Source organism: Palaemon carinicauda, chromosome 15 (genome assembly GCF_036898095.1).
Source record: "Palaemon carinicauda isolate YSFRI2023 chromosome 15, ASM3689809v2, whole genome shotgun sequence".
Classification (NCBI taxonomy): Eukaryota; Metazoa; Arthropoda; class Malacostraca; order Decapoda; family Palaemonidae; genus Palaemon; species Palaemon carinicauda.
The window spans coordinates 135,114,340-135,136,533 of NC_090739.1; the positions used below are offsets into that span (position 1 = coordinate 135,114,340).

At 35.4% G+C, this 22,194-nt stretch overlaps 1 protein-coding gene across 6 annotated transcripts in view; it reads left to right on the plus strand.

The window, feature by feature from the left end:
- Window positions 1-17,503, plus strand: part of CkIIalpha (casein kinase II subunit alpha) — a 31,840-nt gene extending 14,337 nt beyond the window's left edge. For 3 of the 6 annotated variants that reach the window (XM_068388720.1, XM_068388719.1, XM_068388718.1), the window contains exons 2-8: window positions 3,158-3,296; window positions 7,992-8,103; window positions 12,099-12,311; window positions 13,580-13,774; window positions 13,947-14,149; window positions 16,522-16,758; window positions 16,895-17,503. In XM_068388720.1, the coding sequence (XP_068244821.1) occupies window positions 3,202-3,296; window positions 7,992-8,103; window positions 12,099-12,311; window positions 13,580-13,774; window positions 13,947-14,149; window positions 16,522-16,756 (1,053 nt within the window). In that variant the 5' untranslated portion in view covers window positions 3,158-3,201 and the 3' untranslated portion in view covers window positions 16,757-16,758; window positions 16,895-17,503. Of the gene's footprint in view, window positions 1-3,110; window positions 3,297-7,991; window positions 8,104-12,098; window positions 12,312-13,579; window positions 13,775-13,946; window positions 14,150-16,521 lie in introns of those variants that run through there. The other 3 variants (XM_068388714.1, XM_068388717.1, XM_068388716.1) reach the window with 3 other exon arrangements.
- The last annotated feature ends 4,691 nt before the right edge of the window (window positions 17,504-22,194 follow it).

Below are 22,194 nucleotides of genomic sequence, written 5' to 3' on the forward strand. Positions count from 1 at the left end.
CATGAGAACTTTTTCTTATCTTCCGAATTTGATAGAGTCTGTGTCAGTTACTAGCCTCCAGGCTACCTCCTCGATTGATCATTGGTGGGTAGTGGTATCTTATTTTTCTATGTCCCACCTTCCTCAGATGATCTGATTCTCCCCAGGGCTAAAGCAGTAAACATTTTAGTAAGCCAGTTGGTCAGCCATTGGGCGAACTAGCTCCTTAATGGGAAAAACGCATTCGCTGGCTGCTTTTCCAACTGCGGGATGGTAGGTTGCCATTTCATCGCAAACTTTGCCGGAGCTAGATGCTAGGTTCTTGTTCTCTCAACAGGATGTCAAGGTGATGGTTGAGAGATACAGGAAGGTGAGCCAAGACTCGCTCATCCAAGGGGCTGTGGCTTTTATGAGCCAAGGTTCCTCTAAAGGCATGATACCCAGGACTTTTTCATCTGCCCTGATTCCAGCAATAAAGAACAAATAGCCATGCCGAAGTCCAAGCCTGCTGCAGCCCCTTCTTCCTTTCTCTTTTCAACCTGTTCCTAAGTATTGGAAAGATAAGAAAAATTATTTCCAGGAATACTATTTCTTTGTGTCTGGGAAATCATCAGACATATAGGTGGACCCTCGCTGATGAGGACTCACGAAGTCTTGAGTATTGTCTTTACCTTGCCTTCTGGAAGACACTGTACATGGTACGGCTCGTAAAGGTCGGAGTCTAGAGACGCCAGATGATCTTCACTGCCCACTATATTCGGTAATATACCCATAGGTCCCTGGGAACGGTGGCAGCTGCTCAATAAGTGGCATAGCGAGGCCAACTCCCTCACACGACAAATGCCATCGCGTCTTGATAGTGGTTGCGTCGTAAGTCTATAGTAAAAAGTAGGAATGACTGGCAATTTTTCTTTCTTCCCTTCCCTTTGGGTGCACGACTGTGGCATTGTGTTGCTGAAACTGATGCTAGATGCTGATAAGCTCTTTGCACCAGAGTAACTTCCTTAAAATTTGGAATTGTTTGACTCCCCAAGTGGAATAGTTAATGGTGGGCTGGTTGGAGACAGGTCATTGATCTCTCTCCATTGAATGTGTTTCTTCTCCAGACACTATTCACGGCAACCACCGTACGGTTTGCTATCAGGAAAGAATAGCCATCCTCAGCTTTTCATGAGGGTTATTTTCCAGCGGAGGAAATATGTACTGTATTTTGCTTTTTATGGGCATTTTAAGCCTTTATAAACCATCCCCACACTTACCTTTCCCACTCTTATTTATAACACCTACTACCTTTATATCACTCACACTCCTATGAGTATATCTAGTGTTCATATGAACACTAGATATAAACAATTTATGTTATACGTATAAGTGCACTGCTGAATACGGTACACTTAAAGGTAGGCTAGCTTAGCCTAGCTCACGACGAAGGGACTCGAGTCCATCGTGCTATACAAGTTCAGTACCGTATATGTACGGCACTTCATAGAATATGTTAGGGCTGCAGAACATGGAGAAATCTCTAAATGTTACCACATAATTTAAGGCTGTTGAACTTGGCGAAGGATATGATTGTCTCCAATCTCCTCCTAACAAAGAAATGGGTTAATATAGCTATCATCTAGATCTTATATAATTTATGGCTGCTTATGACACTTGAAAAGGAGGATTGTTTCATAATTTATTTTTGATTACAATTTCTAAAAACTGGAAGGGCTCAGGTTTTATCAAGTTTGATTTATTTATTCAAAATTGTGTACATGGGTTACGGGTGCTGTATTGTCCTGGCTCATTTTATTTGGTGATAGGGTAAAGTGACTCTTCCTTGTGGAGATAAACTGCTAGTTGGTTCATAGGGACTACCTCCCACCTAATGAGCGTGTCTCTCTTAAATAAAAGACCATGGTTTTGTATTATTGTAGGAACAATTGATAGATTTTTAAAGCTACTTTTATATAACATAATACAAATCCTTCCAATTAAATCCCACCTCTCCTACCTTCATTAGTCCTGATGCTAAAGGAAGAAGTAAAGTTCTGGATCAGGCCAGTTAAGTAGATGGAATTCTACATCTTAGCAGGTTAGCCTAACCACCACTAACTGCTTTGTTACCACCTTCCAGCTCTCACCAGTATTGCTGTTAAAAAATGCTTGTTTTATACAGTAGATAGATCTATGAAAATATAAATTACTTGAGAATTATTTTATTCTCAACAAATTTGTAGCAGCAGGTAATGTACCAGGTCTACCTGTAGTTTTCAAAATTTTGTGGAAAATATTTTAAATATCAGTTGGAGGATAGGATAACTTGGCAAAAATTGGAAGCCTCATGTTTAATCTTGGATTTATACCATAGTCTGAAAGTATCATATTTCGTACGTAGGAGAAGCGGCAGACGATAAGTTCATATTGCATATGAGAATCCAGTAAAAGTATGTTTGTATAATTTATTAATAAGAAATAACGTATATGGGATGCTAACATAATAACAAGGTTATTCACTGAACATGTATAACTAAACTAATTTAGTATTAACTCCAAAGGGGCCTGGGGGCAGCTCAAATTCGTAAATCCAGTCCAATTGATGGCAAACTACAATATAAAAATTGTGGATAATTAGATTTATATATCTGTTGGCCCTGTGGATCTCAAATAAAACCTAGATAGGTTGAAAGTCAACAACTTATAAATGTACTTTGATAAATTAGGTTCAGCATAAAGAGAAATTTGGTCCATCATTGATGAAGGTAAAGTATGTGACCAAAGACACTTTTATGAACACTCATTTATTACCGATCTTTTAGTAATAGAATTATATCCTCCAAACTTGTAGCCTTCAGCTGTTTAGTACTTACAAGCAAAAACAGTAAACTGTAGAGCCTAACCTGGTCAGAAATAGGGTGCAACATCTCCAAATACGAAATCTTACAAAAAGGTTGTGATTGTTAGCAACTTCAGAATACTGCTCTGTAAATTGAGTGTGGTAATTGGGAAATTTTGAATGGTAGAAGTTGGTAATTGTAACTACTTTAATCAAAATAGTTTAAAGATTCAGTATCCTATTGAATAGTTTGGTTTATGTAGCTAATATTAACATTTTGCTAAACTATTGTATGTTTCATGTTTCCCAGGCACTGTGTACTTTTTTTTATGAACAAGTTTTCCCCCTGTACTGCAGACCTGGCTGGGTTTGGTCGGACGGTTTACCGTGGGCTACACAAGATGCCATTGGCAAGCCGTGCTCGGGTGTATGCTGATGTTAATGCTCACCGACCACATGAGTACTGGGATTATGAATCTCATGTAATAGAATGGGGGTAAGTTTTTGTAAAGTACATTATTATTTTATTGGAACATAAAAAATTCTTCACTTTGGAAAAAGTAAGTTGTGCAAAGGTAGAGGAGCTGTGCTACTGTATTTTGATTTTGTTTTGGGAGTTAGTATTGTAATTTTTTTTTCTAGTGTTTGTCACTGTTGAAGGTAATACTGTATTTACAAATATGAATTAAACCCAAAAATTTATAGTGATTTACAGACTCTAGGGCAACTGAAATTACACATTTTTCTAACTTGGTAATCTAGTTCAACAGCATTCTTTGTATATGCACAATGCCCATGAAAGCAATTTTGTTCCAACACCAAAACAAACAGATGAATGTGGAAGGAGAACTACCTGTAACAAGGGGTGGCTGCCCCGCCAGCCCTCTCATATCGTAATCAGATACCCAAATGGAGGAGGGCGGGAAAGCCTCCTCGCCACAATGATTAGTATTCAATTGAAGTCCATGTATGTGAGAATACTTTCAAATTATCATAGTTCATCCCTTAAATTAACAGTCAAGACATGGCTATCTAGGTTATAAAGCAGTAAAATACAAATAAGTAACCAGACAAATCTCACTTCTAGACTAACTTTACCAATTTTAGAACTTCCCAGCAACAATTAAAGAAACACAGAGTATGGGATTCATCTAACATTTGCGTCAGTAAACTAGTTGCAGTTACTCATAAGTGTATAATATTAACCCAATAAGGCTATGCTAGCCTAACCGTAGTTATAGATGTCGCAAAGCTAACTTTCCTTCACGTTTCATATCTTATTTCATAAATAGTACTAATCTGGTTAATGAGATATTTACGAATGGCGCTGGCAATTAAACAACTCCAACATTTGACAGGTGAAATACAGCTGTAAAATGAGGGATGTTGTAGGCTAGGTGCTTAAAGAATAAAGTGAATCTAATTTTATGAAGAAATTAGGAAAACTTTATCAAAGTAAACATTTGGAAGGACTGAAAACAAAGACCAACCCTGAATAAAAAGACATGGAAGAAAGCTAACATCGTTGATCGAACCGGTGACCAATCCAACAATCGAATAATAAACACAGTTGCTCGACTGACGTCACTTTGAACCTAAAGGATGTTTTATATTGATTAATTAACCTAACAAGAAAAAATAACCTGCAATAAATTACTCAACTTAGGCATTGGTCTTCTTGGTTCATTAAATTTTTGGAACTAGGTGTAGATGTGAAGCCTACAAAATAGCAAGTAAAGGTTTTAGTTTGAGGGGCGGGGAAGCTGGCAGTCAACTGGGAGGTTGGTTCCTTTCTACGGCGCCTCACATGATGTAGTTATGACGTCACTCAACAGGCAAAGTTCAGCTACTGTGGTACTGGGTAGAGTTCCAATGAGCCTGAACTGAAGGGGTATACTTTTTACAGTATACACAATCAGTGCCTTGCACATCGATATACTGGCCAGAGAGCAGGGGAGACAATATTTCTTAGGTATTTGTCGTACTGGGTTTCCTGTTATAGCCATACACAGGAAAGTCCTTGGAGACAACATAGCATCGCCACAAAAATAGGTTTTTCCTTCATCAAAGCCCCTTTTATGGAGATGAATTTACTGGATAGAGTTTTATAAATTCTCTTTCCCTTGTCTTTTACCAAAAAATACATTTTTAAACATAAAACTTATCCGCTGGTTAAATAAGAATGGCTAAAGTCCCTAGACGCGACTTTAGCCATTCTTATATAACCAGCGGTAAGTATGTTCAAAAATTTATTTTATTATGAAAATATCATTTCATGCTTTACTGAACTGAACCCTTTCACGCTAGGTTAACCACAGAGATTTGGTTTATTGAAGAAATGATTATAACTTTAGCAAAAGTTTTTGAGGAAAAGAGAATGCTCTTTGTAGATATGAGGACATGAAATACATTCAGCTGTACTTATAAAGAATATTCTGATTTTTGTCGCAGCATAGCAGTTTTAACTGTGAGGTCAGGAAAGAAAAAGGTCTATATTGACGTAGTCACTAACTTTTAACAAGGTAACTACAGTAGCTGTAAATGAAAATATAATTTCAGCTTGACTTGTTTAATTTCCACAAGTATATCTTTGAGAGAAGAACCTATTTCATAGTTTGTTATATGATACCTTTAAAGAAGGTTCTTTGAAAAGAATGTGTAATGTAAATTTTTCTTGTTAAATACAGTAGTTATGAAATCATGAGATATTTTATAAAAATCCCAACTTCAATATTTTTTAACCTGAAAGAACAGTTAACTCTTCTTATCTGCTTTTTTGATATTTGCGAATTTTATATAACACAGGAACGCTGAATTTGACTCCAAAATTTCTTGAGCACGAAAAATTAACTACTTATGCGAGTCGAAACGAGAAATTGAGTTAGAAATTGCCAAATATAGCTTAATGTTAAAAAAATTAAGTCATAACGTGAAATTTGCATTAGAAATCGCCAATAATAATGTGCAGTATTAAAAATAGCCAAACAACCCTAGGTAAAACTTGAAATTTAGATTTACATATTGCCAAATACAGCATAATGTAAAAAGGTGCAAGTCATAATGTGAAAACTAGCTTTAGAAGTCGGCAAATAACTGTACAGTACCGTATTAAAATGTGTCAAAGAACGTGAGTCAAAATGTGAAATTTAAAAGTTGGATATCGGTAAATACTACTATATAATTTAGGAAATTATATCAATCATACTCTTTAATTATAAGTGAGCATATTCTTGATATCGTCGTCACCATGAGATCAGCCGACGACAAAACCAAAATAATGATGCTGAGAAAAGGCCAACCTACTCCCATTTGTTTAAGGGCTTCATAGTAACACAGTCAAAGGTAGCATTAAAATTGAGGCCAATCCTACAAACTCCCTGACCACCACAATCAAGGGATATTTGTACAGCATTTGAGGTTGTAAGAAAAACATAACATGCTCCAAAGCCTTTACGAAAGCCAAATTGCAAACTAGGGAACAGATTATTACCTTTAGTATACCTATTTAAATGTTTTACATAGTCTTTCAAAACTTATAAGGGAGTAAATGGAAAATAACACACTCAATAACAACTTAGTTGTTTATAATTGTTGCAAGTTAAATCTGATTTACCTTTTCAAAGATTATAAGCCTTCTCTTAAAAGAAGTGCATCTACAATCATCATTGAACCAGGGTTTGTATTCCATTATTTGAACACAAGAGAAGGTATACACACCAATTATGTTAACCAGATTTTAATTTAAGAGCATGAGCTCAACCACTTGATATAATGGTGACCCATTCAAATGCAAAAGATCACACTAAATGCCATTCCAGGTGTCAGATATTTTTTATATATCTTACATGGGTATGAGGCATCAGGGACAGGCAGCTCAGTCTTATTATTATTATTACTTGCTAAGCTACAACCCCAGTTGGAAAAGCAGGATGCCATAAGCCCAGGGGCCCTAACGAAAAATAGCCCAATGAGGAAAGGAAACAGGAAAAAATAAAATATTTTAGGAACAGTAACAACGTTGAAATAAATATTTAATTAATAAACTTCAAAAGCTTTAACAAAACAAGAAGATAAATTAGATAAAATAATGTGCCTGAGTGCACCCTCAAGCAAGAGAACTCTAACCCAAGACAGTGGAAGACCATGGTATAAAGGCTATGGCCACTACCCAAAACTAGAGAACGATGGTGTGATTTTGGAGTGTCCTTCTAGAAAAACTGCTTACCATAGCTAAAGTCTCTCTTTTACCCTTGCCAAGAGGAAAGTAGCCACTGAACAATTACAGATGCTCCAACTGAATGGCCAACCTTTCTTGTTATAACACAGGGGAAGTCAAGCAATTACTATACCTGTGAGTAGCCTGAGACATATGAATTGCTCACTGCCTGATTCAGTGGCAAAGTCTAAAGCTTTCAAGCCTTTGTGATCAGTAAGTGAAACTGAATTTAACCACTTTCTACGGTAGAAATTGAAACCAACAAGAAGCACAAATGAGTCCTGTCATGTATCATAGTAATATTTGTGAGAAAACAATCAAATATAGAGTCATCTAAGTCTGGATTTCTATAGATGAAACAAAAGTTATGTCTGCCATAAACAATCATGACCTGAATATCATCCTATCCGTAGTTATAGCAGAGCTCATGAGGATCTGCCTTGTCTGTCCTATTATTCACTAGTGATAATGATAATGGCATCCCATTGCAAAATTATTGGTATCTTAAAACCTAGAATAAAAAGCTCCCAGAAAAGTTCCTCTTTGAGAAACCAAAGTTTCGGAGTCTAATAGAATATTAATGTCTCGAGGAAACTGTAATGTATAATATTGCCAAATTCAAAATATGGGTTGCTAAATAGAAATTAGAGTTGTTCAATACTGTAGATTTTATTATATGAAAAATATATTTAACTTCACAGAACTATTTCCTTGTCTTTGTCGAAGAGTATATTTATGAATTTTCTGTAGGACAAGTTTCAATAGGATAAATTATGTAACGGAAAACGAACCTGTGTGTAATGATGGTTCCATGTTCTGTAGTATAGAGAAAGATGAAGGATAGCACTTGCCGTAGTCTTCCAAAAGGTCTATCTTTAAATGTTTTAAGTTTTTTTAGACTTTGTAGATCAGAAAATAGATTGATTCTGTATATATTATTGAAATGTCACATTATATAAATATTCTCTATTTCAGGCAACAAGATGATTATCAGCTTGTAAGAAAACTAGGACGAGGCAAATATTCAGAAGTTTTTGAGGCTGTTAATATCAACAATAATGAAAAATGTGTTGTCAAAATTCTTAAGGTAATTAACCTCTTCATAGTTTTACGACAGATTAAGTTTAAAGATAACCCGCCCTTTCAAAAACCTTTGATGTCTAACTTTCACAGTACCTAGGTGAAATGTATTCAAGCAGTGTCTTCAGAAAATATAATTTCTATATTTTTTAAATGTAATCTTGCAACTCCATATTACTGTCAAGTTATAAACATAAGATGAGGAACTTGGTAGACAATCGAATTTTGTTTGTAAAAGCAATAAGAAGCAGTTGTAAAAGATTCAAGTAGAATTATGATGGTAAACAAACTAGAAAACTGGAGTAAACCATGTTGAAATATTTGTTGTAAGATAGGTAAATGTTGATTCTTCTATGTAATTGAGACCGAGGTGGTGCTGGGAAGAACCTGATATAGTAGTAGTTCTTACTCTTATACAAATTTAAAAAGGCCTGTGGGTCTTGCAACATTGTATGGTTTCCTGCCGTCTGATCCCACTTGCACTGGGTAGGCACGTAGGAGCCTGCGTCTTGTCCTTCACTTGATTCTTGTTAACTGTGACGTTCGTATGTCTGCTGCCTGACTGCAGTCCACGCTCTACTTTTGTGCTTTTTCTTCCAATAATTTGTGATTGTCAGAGCTTCTCAAGCATATATAAGAACCTGCCCCTGCCTTGAAGGTTACCGTTGTGGTCAAGGTAGATCCCCGTCTATTTGTTTAGGGTGTATTGGTAAAAGATGCTCAATGAACTCCCCTTGTGATTTCTGTAGGGAGTTGTGTAGTCCTCCCAAGGGAAAAGTATGATAGTCTTCTTCATAAGATGGCTAAGAAGGATCATTCTCCTGCTGCTGCTTCCTCCAAAGAGGGCAATAACCTGAAATCTTCTCTACAGTCCTGATTTTCCCCTGTCTGATTCTTTTGTTATTGGAGTTCCCAGAGGTCCCAATAACAAAGGATGGCAGCCAAGCTTTCAAACATGATTTTGTGGATATGTTATCTCTGATTATGCGTGGTGAAGCAGAGAAGATATAGTGATTATGATCCATTGGCTTTGGCGCTTAATCAGCCTGTACAGGATTCATTGTAGGAACCGTTTATATCACCAGATTTTGTGAACTCTAGCAGGTCACCATCCCCAGAAACGACTGTGTTAAGCTCAGGGGCCAGTTTTTTAATTCGGATCTATGAGAACAAGGAGATTTCTCCTCCATAGTGCAGGAGGTTCCTCCAATGAACTTAGACCAATGATCTCCCTAACATACACCAAAATGGTCATTGCACCGTTCAGGAATGTACATCATGAATCTCCACCTCCCATGACGCTCTATTATTCACTGGTGAAATCCCATTGCAAGTTGGGCCATTAACACCTGAAGGTCCTAAAGGGAAACAACTGATCTTTCTCTTGGAAGAGTACCAGTTCTTCAGGATTCTTGTGAGGAACCAGTTTCAGCTTCTAGAAAGGAATCTTTTTTTTTTTTTCAGATCATTGTAAAAAGAACAAGATTGATCCTATAGACCCTGTGAAAGTGATAATCTTTTCCTTCGTCCACGGATGCACAGACAAACTTTGCGTCCCTTTTCTGAGACGGTTACAGAAAAAAAATCGCCGTCGTCTAGGATCTAGGTTGATGCATTCCATTACAGGTACACCTCTGGACGAGAGTAATAAACTTGCATTCAAGTTTAATCCTAAAAGGATTAAGGATTTTTCAGGATTGGAGGTGAAACCGCTGACCCAATATGAAAGGAAAAGGGCTGCAGAACTATATCAGCCATTTCCTGTGTTATCCACTTCCTCTGCCTATCTGGAACAGCCACCCCTAAAGAAACAGACAGATACTCTACAATATTACTCTGCTCACAGATATAGAGAATTTCGGTGGGATACGCTTGAGTGATCGAGTTTATCATCATGGTATTCGATGTTGGACAGGATGACGAAACCTGCTCTCTTATCTCCATCTTATTTTGAACACGAGTCTCCAACTCGTAACTGATATTACAGCCATTCTTTCTCCATAGCTCAAACTTTTATGTCAGGAAAAAAGCGAGAGAGGAAGGTTATCCAAGAGCAGAAGAACCTGGACCAGCAGGGTTCGGACCTAGAATTAGAACCCCAAATCTGACTTTGATTGTCATTGACAATTCCCAGGACAAGGGCTGAGGTAGCAACAGAAACGAGTGTCGCTTCCATAGAGGTACCCACATCGGAACCTTGGGAGGCATCTCGCTTCTTTAAAATAATGAAACTTATTTGTCTTATTTACAGACTAGGAAAACCACCCTGTTCCTGCTCGCATAACTGGAAGGCATATCACAATTGAGTTTCTTTCCAGAACCCCAAAACACTTGCCACAAATTCGATGTCCCTTTCTTGATTTAGGCTAGGTACACCATTGATCTTATTAATAAGTAGGCTTCTAGTGCAGAGAACTCTCTGAAATCTGGTCTGTCGTCGAGGTTGCCACCTTTATAATTTCAGAAATCAAGGAAGTATTTGATGATCCTGATAGTTCGTTACTTTGTCCTGTAATGTCAGTCCGTCTATATAGAAAGAGGATTACACCTTTTCGTCCTAGCATCCCAAACTTGTATGCAAATACAGTTCGAAACAAAAAGGGAGTAACTAAGAACATTTTTTGGGTGTTACGAGAAACGATTATGAGCACATACAAATCTTCGGAGAAAGCATCGGTTGGGGCTCTCTCAAAGCTCATGACACATGTGATGTTCTTGTAGCCTTAGTGGTCCGCAAAAACCACTCAGCGGCACAGGTTCTCAGTGCTGGTGACTGGAAGACACAGACCACTTTCGCTGTGCATTACTTCAAAGATTGTGCCCACAGATCCTGGGATACATTCTCTTCAGGTCCGGTAGTAGCTGCTCTCCAGATAGTTTAATTCCTATGCCCTTGCAGGACACTTACAGTATGTCACGTCATTAGTTATTTTCAGTATATTCATGGAATGAAAGTAGAGTGAATTATGCCTTCATGCCTTTGGATCCTGCCTTCATTGGGAGTACATATGCTGTGAAAATTGGGAGTTAAAGGGCAGGACAGGATTAGAAATGAAACTGAGAGATTACCTGAGTGCCGTATGTGTATGAGGTCATGGTGATGGGTCGATGGAGATGGTTTGGGCATGCTCTTTGCCCTCCCCAAGAGAGAATAAGTCACCAAACTTTAAACTAGGCTCCACAAAGCACTGGAAGAGTTGGAAGACCCAGTCCTACATGGTTGACGACTATGAATCGTGAAATAAGAGATGATGAATGGAGAAGTATTCATTCAAAAGCTCAAGTTAAAGACAACTAGCAAAATCTAACCGAGGCCCTTTGCTTCATTTGGCGTAGGAGATGATGATGATGATGATATTTATGATTAAAATTCTTACAAAAGCTCAAACTTTATGGGTTGTGGCTCTGACGCACTCCTCCAATTCATTGGGGCTTACACCATCATGACCTTGTCTTTCATCCGAGCCGTCAGTCTATATTTTCTGTTTGGGTCAGGGGTCAGACAGACACACTACACACTAACATTGTCACTTTGAGACTTCCTCCCGTCCAAGGAAGACTCCACATTAAACTACAAATTTTTAAATTAATTTTTATTTTGATTACTAGATCGTCACATTTATTGCTTGAACTGCCTGCATTTTTCAAGGTCCTAACTCTTGAGTAAATGGAAAGGTTTAAAATAATAATAAGCACTAGTAGTATAGTGAAATGTGTAGAGAGGGTTGTTATATGATAATTATTTACAAACTATAGTAAAAGCCTTTAGTGTGTGGTTTTTTTAAATTTATATATTTTGGGCATAAGTTTTTTTTGACTGATGTATGTCCTCCCTTAAATGGGGTATTACATAAGGCACAGTACTTTTTAAAAAAAATGCTCTCCTGTTGGAGAGAGAGAAGTTTTTTTTTTATTTTTTGGCTTTTAGATATTATTGGTTAATTTCCTTGTTTTAGCTTTATTTAAATAAATACTGTAATGGTCCTTATTTTTCTTCCTTAGCCCGTCAAGAAAAAGAAGATAAAAAGAGAAATTAAGATCTTGGAGAACCTCCGAGGTGGAACTAATGTTATCACACTCCAAGCTGTAGTGAAAGATCCAGTATCACGTACTCCTGCTTTAGTGTTTGAACATGTGAATAACACCGATTTCAAGCAGCTCTATCAGACACTTAATGACTATGATATACGGTACTATTTGTATGAGCTTTTAAAGGTAAGACTTGAGATTTTTATTTTAGTGTATACATTTCAAAATTCAGGTGAAAAGATGTCTGAAGATTCATTCCATTTTCTAATTTTTTTTTCTCCTAATATATAGGTCCTTAACTTACAAACATTCAGAGATACAATCACAAATCCACCGACCATAAATCGGATATTGTATCCAAAGTTCATATACTTTAATAAGATACAGAAATATTGTAAAACAATATCAGCATTTTCAATGACGTGTTATTCATTTCATATGAAACTGAACTATTAGTTGACTTCGGTAACTGGAAATCGTAGGCATGGGAGTCATGTCAGGCATACAGTCGGCCAAAATTAAAAAAAATTTGACTTGCAAACAGCTTCTTTGAACCTAAGTTTATAAGTTAAGAACTTTCTGTATAGAATATTGCACTGTATTAATAACACTCCTTGTTTCAAATGGTATTTGTAGATTTTTCATTATTGTATTGGAGGCCTAACTGGCTCAGTGCTTTGCCTTCTTCCCTAAATATGCAATTGAACATATAGTATTAACATTGTTGTAAGGGCCAGGCACGGGTTCTTGCTCACTTGCAGCCCGTGGATATAGCATTGTCTCAATGTGAACTACCTATCTGAAAGGCAAGATAGGACTTTGAAGCATTGAGCACGAAGTGATATCCCACTTGTACTGTACAGCATTGATTTTGTGCAACTTTATGGTCTTTCACTGCCTTTAATCCAGGCATGATTATGGAAACCGACTGAAATTACCTGATTAGATTTTTTTTTTTAATAGATATTGGTGGGACTTTTGAATGTTGAATAGATAAAATTGTTGTTGTATCAGGCTATTCTCATGAACCCTTGAATCTAGTTCTTAAATGTTTATTTATATATATATATATATATATATATATATATATATATATATATATATATATATATATATATATATGTATGTATGTATGTATGTATGTATGTATGTATGTATGTATGTATGTATGTATGTATGTATGTATGTATGTATGTATGTATACTCTCTCTCTCTCTCTCTCTCTCTCTCTCTCTCTCTCTCTCTCTCTCTCTCTCTCTCTCTCTCTCTCTCTCTCTCTCTCTCCTGATAGGTTAATCACTGCCAGGCAAAATTGTTACAAACAGTTCTTATGTCATGATAAAGCAATGAGTTTTTTTTTCAGCTTAATTTTACAGAAAAAATCAGTCTCTTTCTTACATAGAAAGTCATACTGCAGTATTTGAAATAAACTGACAATCCATTCTCATTTGCAGGCTTTAGACTACTGTCATAGTATGGGAATTATGCATCGAGACGTTAAACCTCACAACGTTATGATAGATCACGAGAACCGTAAGTTGCGTCTCATAGATTGGGGTTTAGCAGAATTTTATCATCCAGGCCAAGAATATAACGTGAGAGTGGCATCCAGATATTTTAAAGGTCCAGAACTCCTTGTAGATTATCAGGTTTGTTCCGGAAGTTTTTAATATTCCAATTACAATGCTTTATAATTTTGAAATTGGCACTTGTTATTTATTTTATTGTACTGTATTTTTTAATATAATCATTTGACCTCTACAGGTTTAGTAAATTAGAATCGGAAGTAGCTGTATCAGTGACACGTTTCTTCACTTGCAGATGTATGACTATTCTCTTGATATGTGGTCCTTAGGATGTATGCTGGCAAGTATGATCTTCCGTAAAGAGCCTTTCTTCCATGGTCATGATAACTATGATCAGTTGGTTCGAATTGCAAAAGTCTTAGGAACGGAAGAACTCTATGAATATGTGGAAAAATATCAAATAGAACTAGATCCTAGGTTCAATGACATTCTTGGAAGGTAAGCCTCTTGGTTACTGTTAATCTCAATTGGGAAATATTAGGTCAGAAAAATTTGAATTAATTTGTGCATGGTAGAAACACTTAAAATGGTTCAAAGGTCTACTAAACATTGGCTATGTGATTTATTTTTAGGTAAGTATAATTATCTTATATTTGTTCATGATCCCCTTTGGATTCTGTACTTGCCTAGCCTATGAGACCTTTCGAGATACGGTAGTTGGATGTCACTGAAGATATCCATGTCTGGCAGGATTGGTTTTTGCTGTTAAAAGAAGTTGGAGCCTTTTAAATTGTCATGTGTTATGCCCTACCCTACTCTAAGTAATTGTAGCCTAAATTGGTTATCAAATAAGGAAAATCCTATAGAGCCAACCCATGTAATACTGTCCTACAAGTGTGAAAGCCTTCATGTATTTGTACCACTAGTAGTAATTGTAGATACTGTTCTTTTTAAGGTAAGGAGTTATATCTCAATTGTCTGTTATAAACTAGAATCTTTTTCCCAATTGGCCTTTGTGGTGTTACAGGGGTATATGGATGTCAGGGCTCCTCAAGTGGTGCACTGTAGTCAATTTCTAAGGGTCTTTGCAGTATCTAATCAGTCCCCCTAGCTATACCTCCATTCAAGTTTCCTCTGTTCCTTCTTCCTGTCTAACATCTCCCAACTTTTACTTTGTAGTGGTACTTTCTGGGTTTTTCCCTAGTTGTACTTTAGTTTAATGGGCTCCCAGGTCCCAGTGCTGGTCCATATGCCCCAGATTCTATAAAGTCTAATCTAAATAAAGAATGAATTACAAATCTATAGCAAAAATGGGTTCCTTTGTCCCTCTGAATCCTGACAAATAAAGTGTGGACAGGAAAATGACAAACTGTAGCTTGAATTGTTGTTTCTTGATACTGAATTGCTGATATAGAAAATTAAAGGTGTTAATACGGAAAGTCAGAAGCAAATACTTTGTTCGTGTAGTGGTAAAAATTTTCTCATCAAATGGAATTTGTTAAGGCAAAGTACACATCATCTGGAAATGAAAAAATTGTAAACTACACAACGTGTCGTAAAGCTAACTGTATGATGAAAGTTATGCAGGGGAATTCTCCCATTTTTTTAGTTGTCAAAAGTGATATGTCATTTATCACCTTCCATGACAGGTTCCATTTTGGCAGCTTCATCCTTTTCAGTTAGCTCTATACTTTCCTTTCAACGATTTGGCTCTAGGCCACCTGGCTCTTGACTTGTCTCAACAATCTTTCTTTTGAAGTAAATTGCTCTACTGAGAAAAAGAGGCTTCATGTCCTTGAATCTAATGTATTCTCAAGCGACTGTCCTTCATGTTATGTCAGCTCAAGTAAGGTTCATCAGTTTTTGTATTCTTGCTCTGCCATTTCCTGGAAGCGTTACACAGGTGCATTTGTCTTCTGATTTCTCCTATCAAGTTGTAGAACACTTGGAGTGTCTTGCTTTTGTATGACCCATTTGCCGGGGACAGTTTTCACCTTTTTTACACTTACGAGCTTTGTAGGAGGACCTTCATTTTTGGTGATGGAATAATCTGTCAATTCCATATATTGTGCAACCCACTCAAGATAAGTCTTATAAAGGAAACAAATGATTCTATGTTTGAAATAAATAGCAAATTCTTTTCACTAATTTGCTTTTCCCCCCAGATATTTTAAAGCTAATGTTATTACCATAAATTCCCCCCCCCCCCATCAGCTTCATTTTTTCCCTAGTGCCGAAGGAAAAGTTTTTTTACAATTGGTCTAGTTCAGGTTACCCTCCAATAATCATACGTTTGCTTTTTAAAAACTGTAATTAGTTCAGAAACTTTCAATGACAAATTTCATCTTCCACTGAGGAATACTCCTATGATACAACACTTCGGCACGCTATTATTATTATTATTATTATTACTACTACTACTACTAGTCAAGCTACACTCCAATTTGAAAAAGCAGTAGATGGTATAAGCCCTGTAAGGGCTCCAACAGGGAAAGTAGCCTAATGAGGAAAAGAAATAAGGAAACAGAAGTGCTGAATTTGAATCCAAATCACAAATTTAATTGAATTATTTTTCATGAATGTTCGACTTCGCCAGTTATTTATTGTTCTGTATATGGGTTTTTTCTTATTCTGACCCTTTCAGTTCCCTTAAATTTTTTTGAACGCACTCGAAACAAACTTGTGTCTCATTTAACCTGACCCTTTTACAGCGTTCATAGATTTTTCTCAAACTCTTAAAACAAAATTGAGCGGCACATAAAGAAAACTTGTAGTACTGTATATAGTCTGCATTGCTAAAATTAAAGTTTGTAAACATATTTCAGAGGCTTTCCATATTTCATAATCAAACTGCTTTGATTTTCCGACAGGCATTCTCGAAAACGATGGGAAAGGTTTGTCCATAGTGAAAACCAACATTTAGTATCTCCAGAAGCCCTTGACTTTTTAGACAAACTCTTAAGATACGATCATCAGGAACGCCTAACAGCTCATGAAGCAATGGAACATCCATACTTTTATCCTATTGTTAAAGAACAGACTCGACACATGAGCTCGCCAACGCCTGCCCCTCCCGGTGTGTCTTTGACAGGTGTCCCTGAATAAATGTAAGTGATGTACAGTTAGCTATTTTGTTTGGTGTATGCGATAATTGTAATTACAGAACCTGCTTGAGTACTGAATTACTGAATATGTTGTGAAGATATAATTAGTAGTGATAAATGAAATTATTTTTTCTTCAAGCATAACTGTGACGAGCTCTACCTGTATTGGCTTGGCTATAAACAAATCGAGGTGATGAATGTTACCGGTCACTAAGTTGAAGATGAGGCCAGCCAAAGCCACTGATTATTGCAAAGAATGTGTTTCAGAGTTAAAAGAGCATTGTTAAAGGAGTGAATAGCTGTCAGATATAAAGATGACCTTTGAAAAGATCTTACTTTTAACATTTGCTGTACAGTACAATATCGTAATTGCGAGAAAAATGCTTGGAACCCTGAAAATCCAGCTATTATGTTGTAAGGGACCCAAGCAACAGGAAGGTTTTTCAATAATGTTGAGCACGCTTAATGGAATAGAGTGTAGATAAAAGACATTATGCAATTTACCAAAAAAGGTGATACAGCTAAACGCCAAAAGCAGGGTTTTCTGAAACTGTGATTCGCTATTTTGTTTGTTCATATATATATATATAGGAATCACATCACCAGTGTTTGAACAGAACAAGTTTTATAAAATTCCTTTTTATTATATAGCTATTGATTTGTTAGTTGTTCTAATGTATGAAAACAATTTTTTCCAAATTTTTAGTGTAAATAAGGAATACATGAGTAATGCTTGGTTTAAATATACTTTTTTCATTTTAACGGATTGCTTTTCTGGGAAGGAAGACTTGCAATTTGCAATAGTTTTCATTAGAAGTCTTTTCCTGAAAATTGTTACTGCCGGCGGCGCAGTTTTTTGAACTTTACTACCTGACAATTTGTCATGATATGATTATCATGTCTGTAAATAACTTGTACCATTTAGGAATTATAAGAATTTTTGAAAAAAAAAAGACAAACCCATTTTTTTTTTTTTTAATTTGAAATTAAGTTGGACAAGATTGAGGGCTTCAAATTTATATCTTCTACCTATTGCTGTATATATATGATATATATAGATATATATATATATATATATATATATATATATATATATATATATATATATATATATATATATATTTATATATATATATATATATATATATATATATATATATTTATATATATATATATATATATATATATATATATATATATATATATATATATATATATATATATATAAAATATATATATATATATATATAAAATATATATATATATATATAAAATATATATATATATAATATAATATATATATTATATATATATATATTATATATATATATATATATATATATATATATATATATATATATATATATATATATATATATATATATATATATATATATATATATATATATATATATATAAAATATATATATATATATAAAATATATATATATATATATAAAATATATATATATATAATATAATATATATATTATATATATATATTATATATATATATATATATATATATATATATATATATATATATATATATATATATATATATATATATATATATATATATATTTATATGATATACACATTGTGGTACATCTATTCATCATGCAAACATGCCAAACTAGTTTTGGTTTGACTTTACTATTCATGACTGACAAATTTTCATTGTCAGTTCAACAGTGAATCCTTTTCTTATGGTTATTAAAATGTTGTAATGAAATTTTTGGTTTTGTTTTCCTACCGTACATTGTGAAACCAGGTTAATGAAATGGTTGGTATGTTCAATTTTAATAAATACTGGTTATTGATTTGGTAAGGAAAGGGTGTTAACATTGACATTATTGTACAGAATTTACTTTTCAGTTTAGCCGATTAAGGCAAAATATTGAAGGATTTTTTTATTTCCTAAAAGAAGTATGTACTTTTAATTACCATTTTTATTTTAGCATTGTGTGCTGAGGTGTACTGTAAATAGTTTCATTCGAAATACTTCTCTCTTAGATTTTATTTACTCTTGAATTTAATGGCATATTTAAATTTACCAGTTTCATCAGAGTTGCTGATGCACGATAGTTTTTAGCCTTGTGGTGTTTGTTGTAAAGCTTAGAAAATTATTTATTTTTGTTCCAATTCTTTAGGTAGTTTATATTCAATTTGGTGTACCTTTCCATAAACCATTTACACCATCCTGCAGTAACTATAAACTCGGAAATTACCATCTTTCTTCATTCCTGAATTTCATAGTCTTGCAAATTAGATAGCATTATAACAAAACTACTTTCTCATTTTTCAGACATACTTTGTCACAATATCTAACAAGTTCGGCCTTTTATTTTCAATCCCGTGATTTTTATATTTGTAAAGAGTTCCCACCAATTTATATTTTTGTTTTGCCTACTTTCGGACAGTTTTCCCGATTCCAAATAGCTTAGTAGGAATGAACATTTTTTTCTTACCTTCAGCTACGCCAAGTTTATTTTTAGCTGTATATTTCTTGGATCTTTTCTCCTTACTGGATAAGGGTATGATATAGAAATATATCTGTCTTATTCTACTTGACTTGTAGCATAATTAGGGCAATTGTTTACCATGGTATGGTGGTTGAAATAAGCAAAACAGCTGTTATCCAATTCACTTGTTTCTAAGAAATCAAGAAGTTACAGCTCTTATTGTGGCTGTGTGTGTGTTTACACTACAATTATAACTTTACCAATGATACATTTTATCCATTGTCTTTTAACTTATTGAACTGGAAGATGGGATAAAGAAATTTAGCTTATTGTAATTTTGTTCCTCCAAAAAGGAACTTTGGCTGTACATTATATACATAAAATCATTTGTTCCTACGTGAAGACAAGCCTACCTCATTTATTATGAGTACGTGTATATCATAGCACGCAAGCTGGTACAGCCTATGAATTATTGAGGATCTGGCAACCCATGTGGCTTTCTCTATTTGCCTGTGTATCAGGTTAACAGGCTATGGGTTGAAGCAGGGAACCACTCTAACTCTGGCTGTGCTATTCTTCAGATGTGTCGTTGTCCTTGGAAGTTGAATTCCTTTGGTGGAAAAATTTTTTTTCTCGTTTTTCAGAATGAGTGCAAAGCAAGTGTTATGAGGACTTGTTCTAGGTAGGAATGATTTCCGTGTGGGATTTTTATGAATTGTGTTGAAGTTGATCAATGCTCCTAAGAATCTAGTTAATGTGGCTTGTAGGAAGAGGTAGTCCTCCCAATGGGAGAAATTTTATTGACTTGAAAAGAAATCATGATGCGAAAGTTCTCCAACTACTATTGGGGTGAAGGAGAGCAAGGTCTACCTCACCTTTGATCTGGTTTTTGTGTCTTAAGATTCAGAGTCTAGCCACTGGCAACTCAGATTCAGATCCTTCTCTATCTCTTTAAAAGAAATTACAAGCGTGGATCGGGAAGGCTCGCTCCTCTGTCCTGTCACACGACGACATTGCCCAAAGAACGTAATGCATAATGTGGTGCACCAAAGACTTCCTCATTGATGAAAGGGTTAAGAAAATGTCTGAAAACACACTTGTGGCTGATCCAACGACAGGACACAAGCCCCATCTCGATTGATACACGCAAAGTCAGAGTTAATGGATCTATACTAACCTACTAACCTTCAAGAAAAACTCAGTGATGCAAATCCTGCAGGCAGGAGTCTCAAATAAGACCATTTCCATAGCCCACTACCTACAGGAGCACGCCCTAAGATCCCTGGATAACCTTATCCTTGGTCCTGTGGTAGCTTCTCAATAAGTTGTGTTGCAAACCAAATTCCGGAGGGGCCACTAAGCTTTTTTGTCTAAGATAGTGTTTGCTTTGCTATTTAAATATAGGAGGTAAAATTGTCTGGTTTTTCTCTTCTCTCTTTGGCTCTATTTATGCTGTAGTTGTTCCATTATGTAATGGACTGTACGCCAGATGCAAGTAAGCCTTGTGATCGAGTAACTTTTCTTTAGACAAGTTTTGTATTTAATTATCTCCCCTCTGCTCCCAGATGAGGGGAAGTATACATGAATTTATCAAAATGACCCTAAGTTCAAACAGCATATATTTATGGATATAGGTTTTTTCCTGACCACCTCCAGTCTCCTGGAAGGAACCTACCCTAACTAGTGTTTGGAATCAAAATCTAAAACCAAGTCGACCTGAATATCCTAAAAGTGTTTGAGTGAAAGTTTAAAAAAATTTAACTAGATAATGAATTTTGTAATAAAATGACTTCATCAATCTCCAGTCATATATAATTAAGGTGATCAGGTCTGAATTCTCAGAGGGTTGCCAATAGGAAATGACCACAGGCCGCATAAGTATCCCATGTATAAAGGCTGCTCTTTGGGTCGCATAAAAAATCTTTCCTTCTGACCCCCCTTGGATCTGGTCTAGAGAACTGATCTAAGATTCTATTGGAGCGGTAGCTTTTTTATCTTTTTCTACTTTCAACATTTCAAAACCATGATTTCGATTTTGAAAATAAATTTTTTAAAAGTTTTGAAAATTTGAATTCTAGCGATTCGATACTATCTATAAACCTAACTCCTACAATATCTTCCATGCTCATTTTATTTAGAGGTTGACAGGAGTCCTCACTTTTGCTCCTGTACAGGGCCAAAGTGTGTCTGACTTTTCCCATGTTAATAAACTATCTAGTTTTGTTATAGGAACTTCCTCCAAAGGATAAGTCTCCTTTTGAAGGATGATTTGTATCAGGAACAAATTGAAATTTTTAAAAGTAGTTTGTATTTTTCTTAAATATATATACCCAAGTTCTTTAAATTACACTGCCTGCCACCCCCGCAAGTCCTATACTCAATTTATTTTAATGAGGCACATTTGCACTGACTCGTAGGGGTGCCTTTTCAGCTCGGGAAAGTTTCCTTTTAGCCAATTGGTTGGAATTATTTCGTCCAACCAATTAACGATTAGGAAACTTTTCCAAGCTAAAAGGGCACCCCTGCGAATCAGTGCATATACACCTCATTAAAGAAGAGGGGAATATAGGGTAGCGTAGAATTGGGAGCTGCTCTACTGTACCTGGTAGACTTGCCCTCAACCTTCCTCCAATACCACCATCTCAATAAAGTTCAAGTAGCCAATCTCAGCTTTGCTGAATTCATACTTGAATTAAATGACTCTGGCATGAATAGTTACGAGAAGTACAAATTGCCTTTTAAATTTGATAGTTTTGAGTGCTCTGATTCGAGGATAATATTCTCTTGGAAATATAAATGAAGCTGTGATAATGTTCCTGGTAAGAGGGATTACTTAGATATGTTGAACCTAGAGAGGTATAAACTAGGTTGAAAGAAGTGTCATGTGACATAATGATCAGCTGTGCTCTTTATATCAGTAAGTAGAGATAAAAAAGTAAAAGGATCGATTTTCATTATTTTACATGCTTTTATG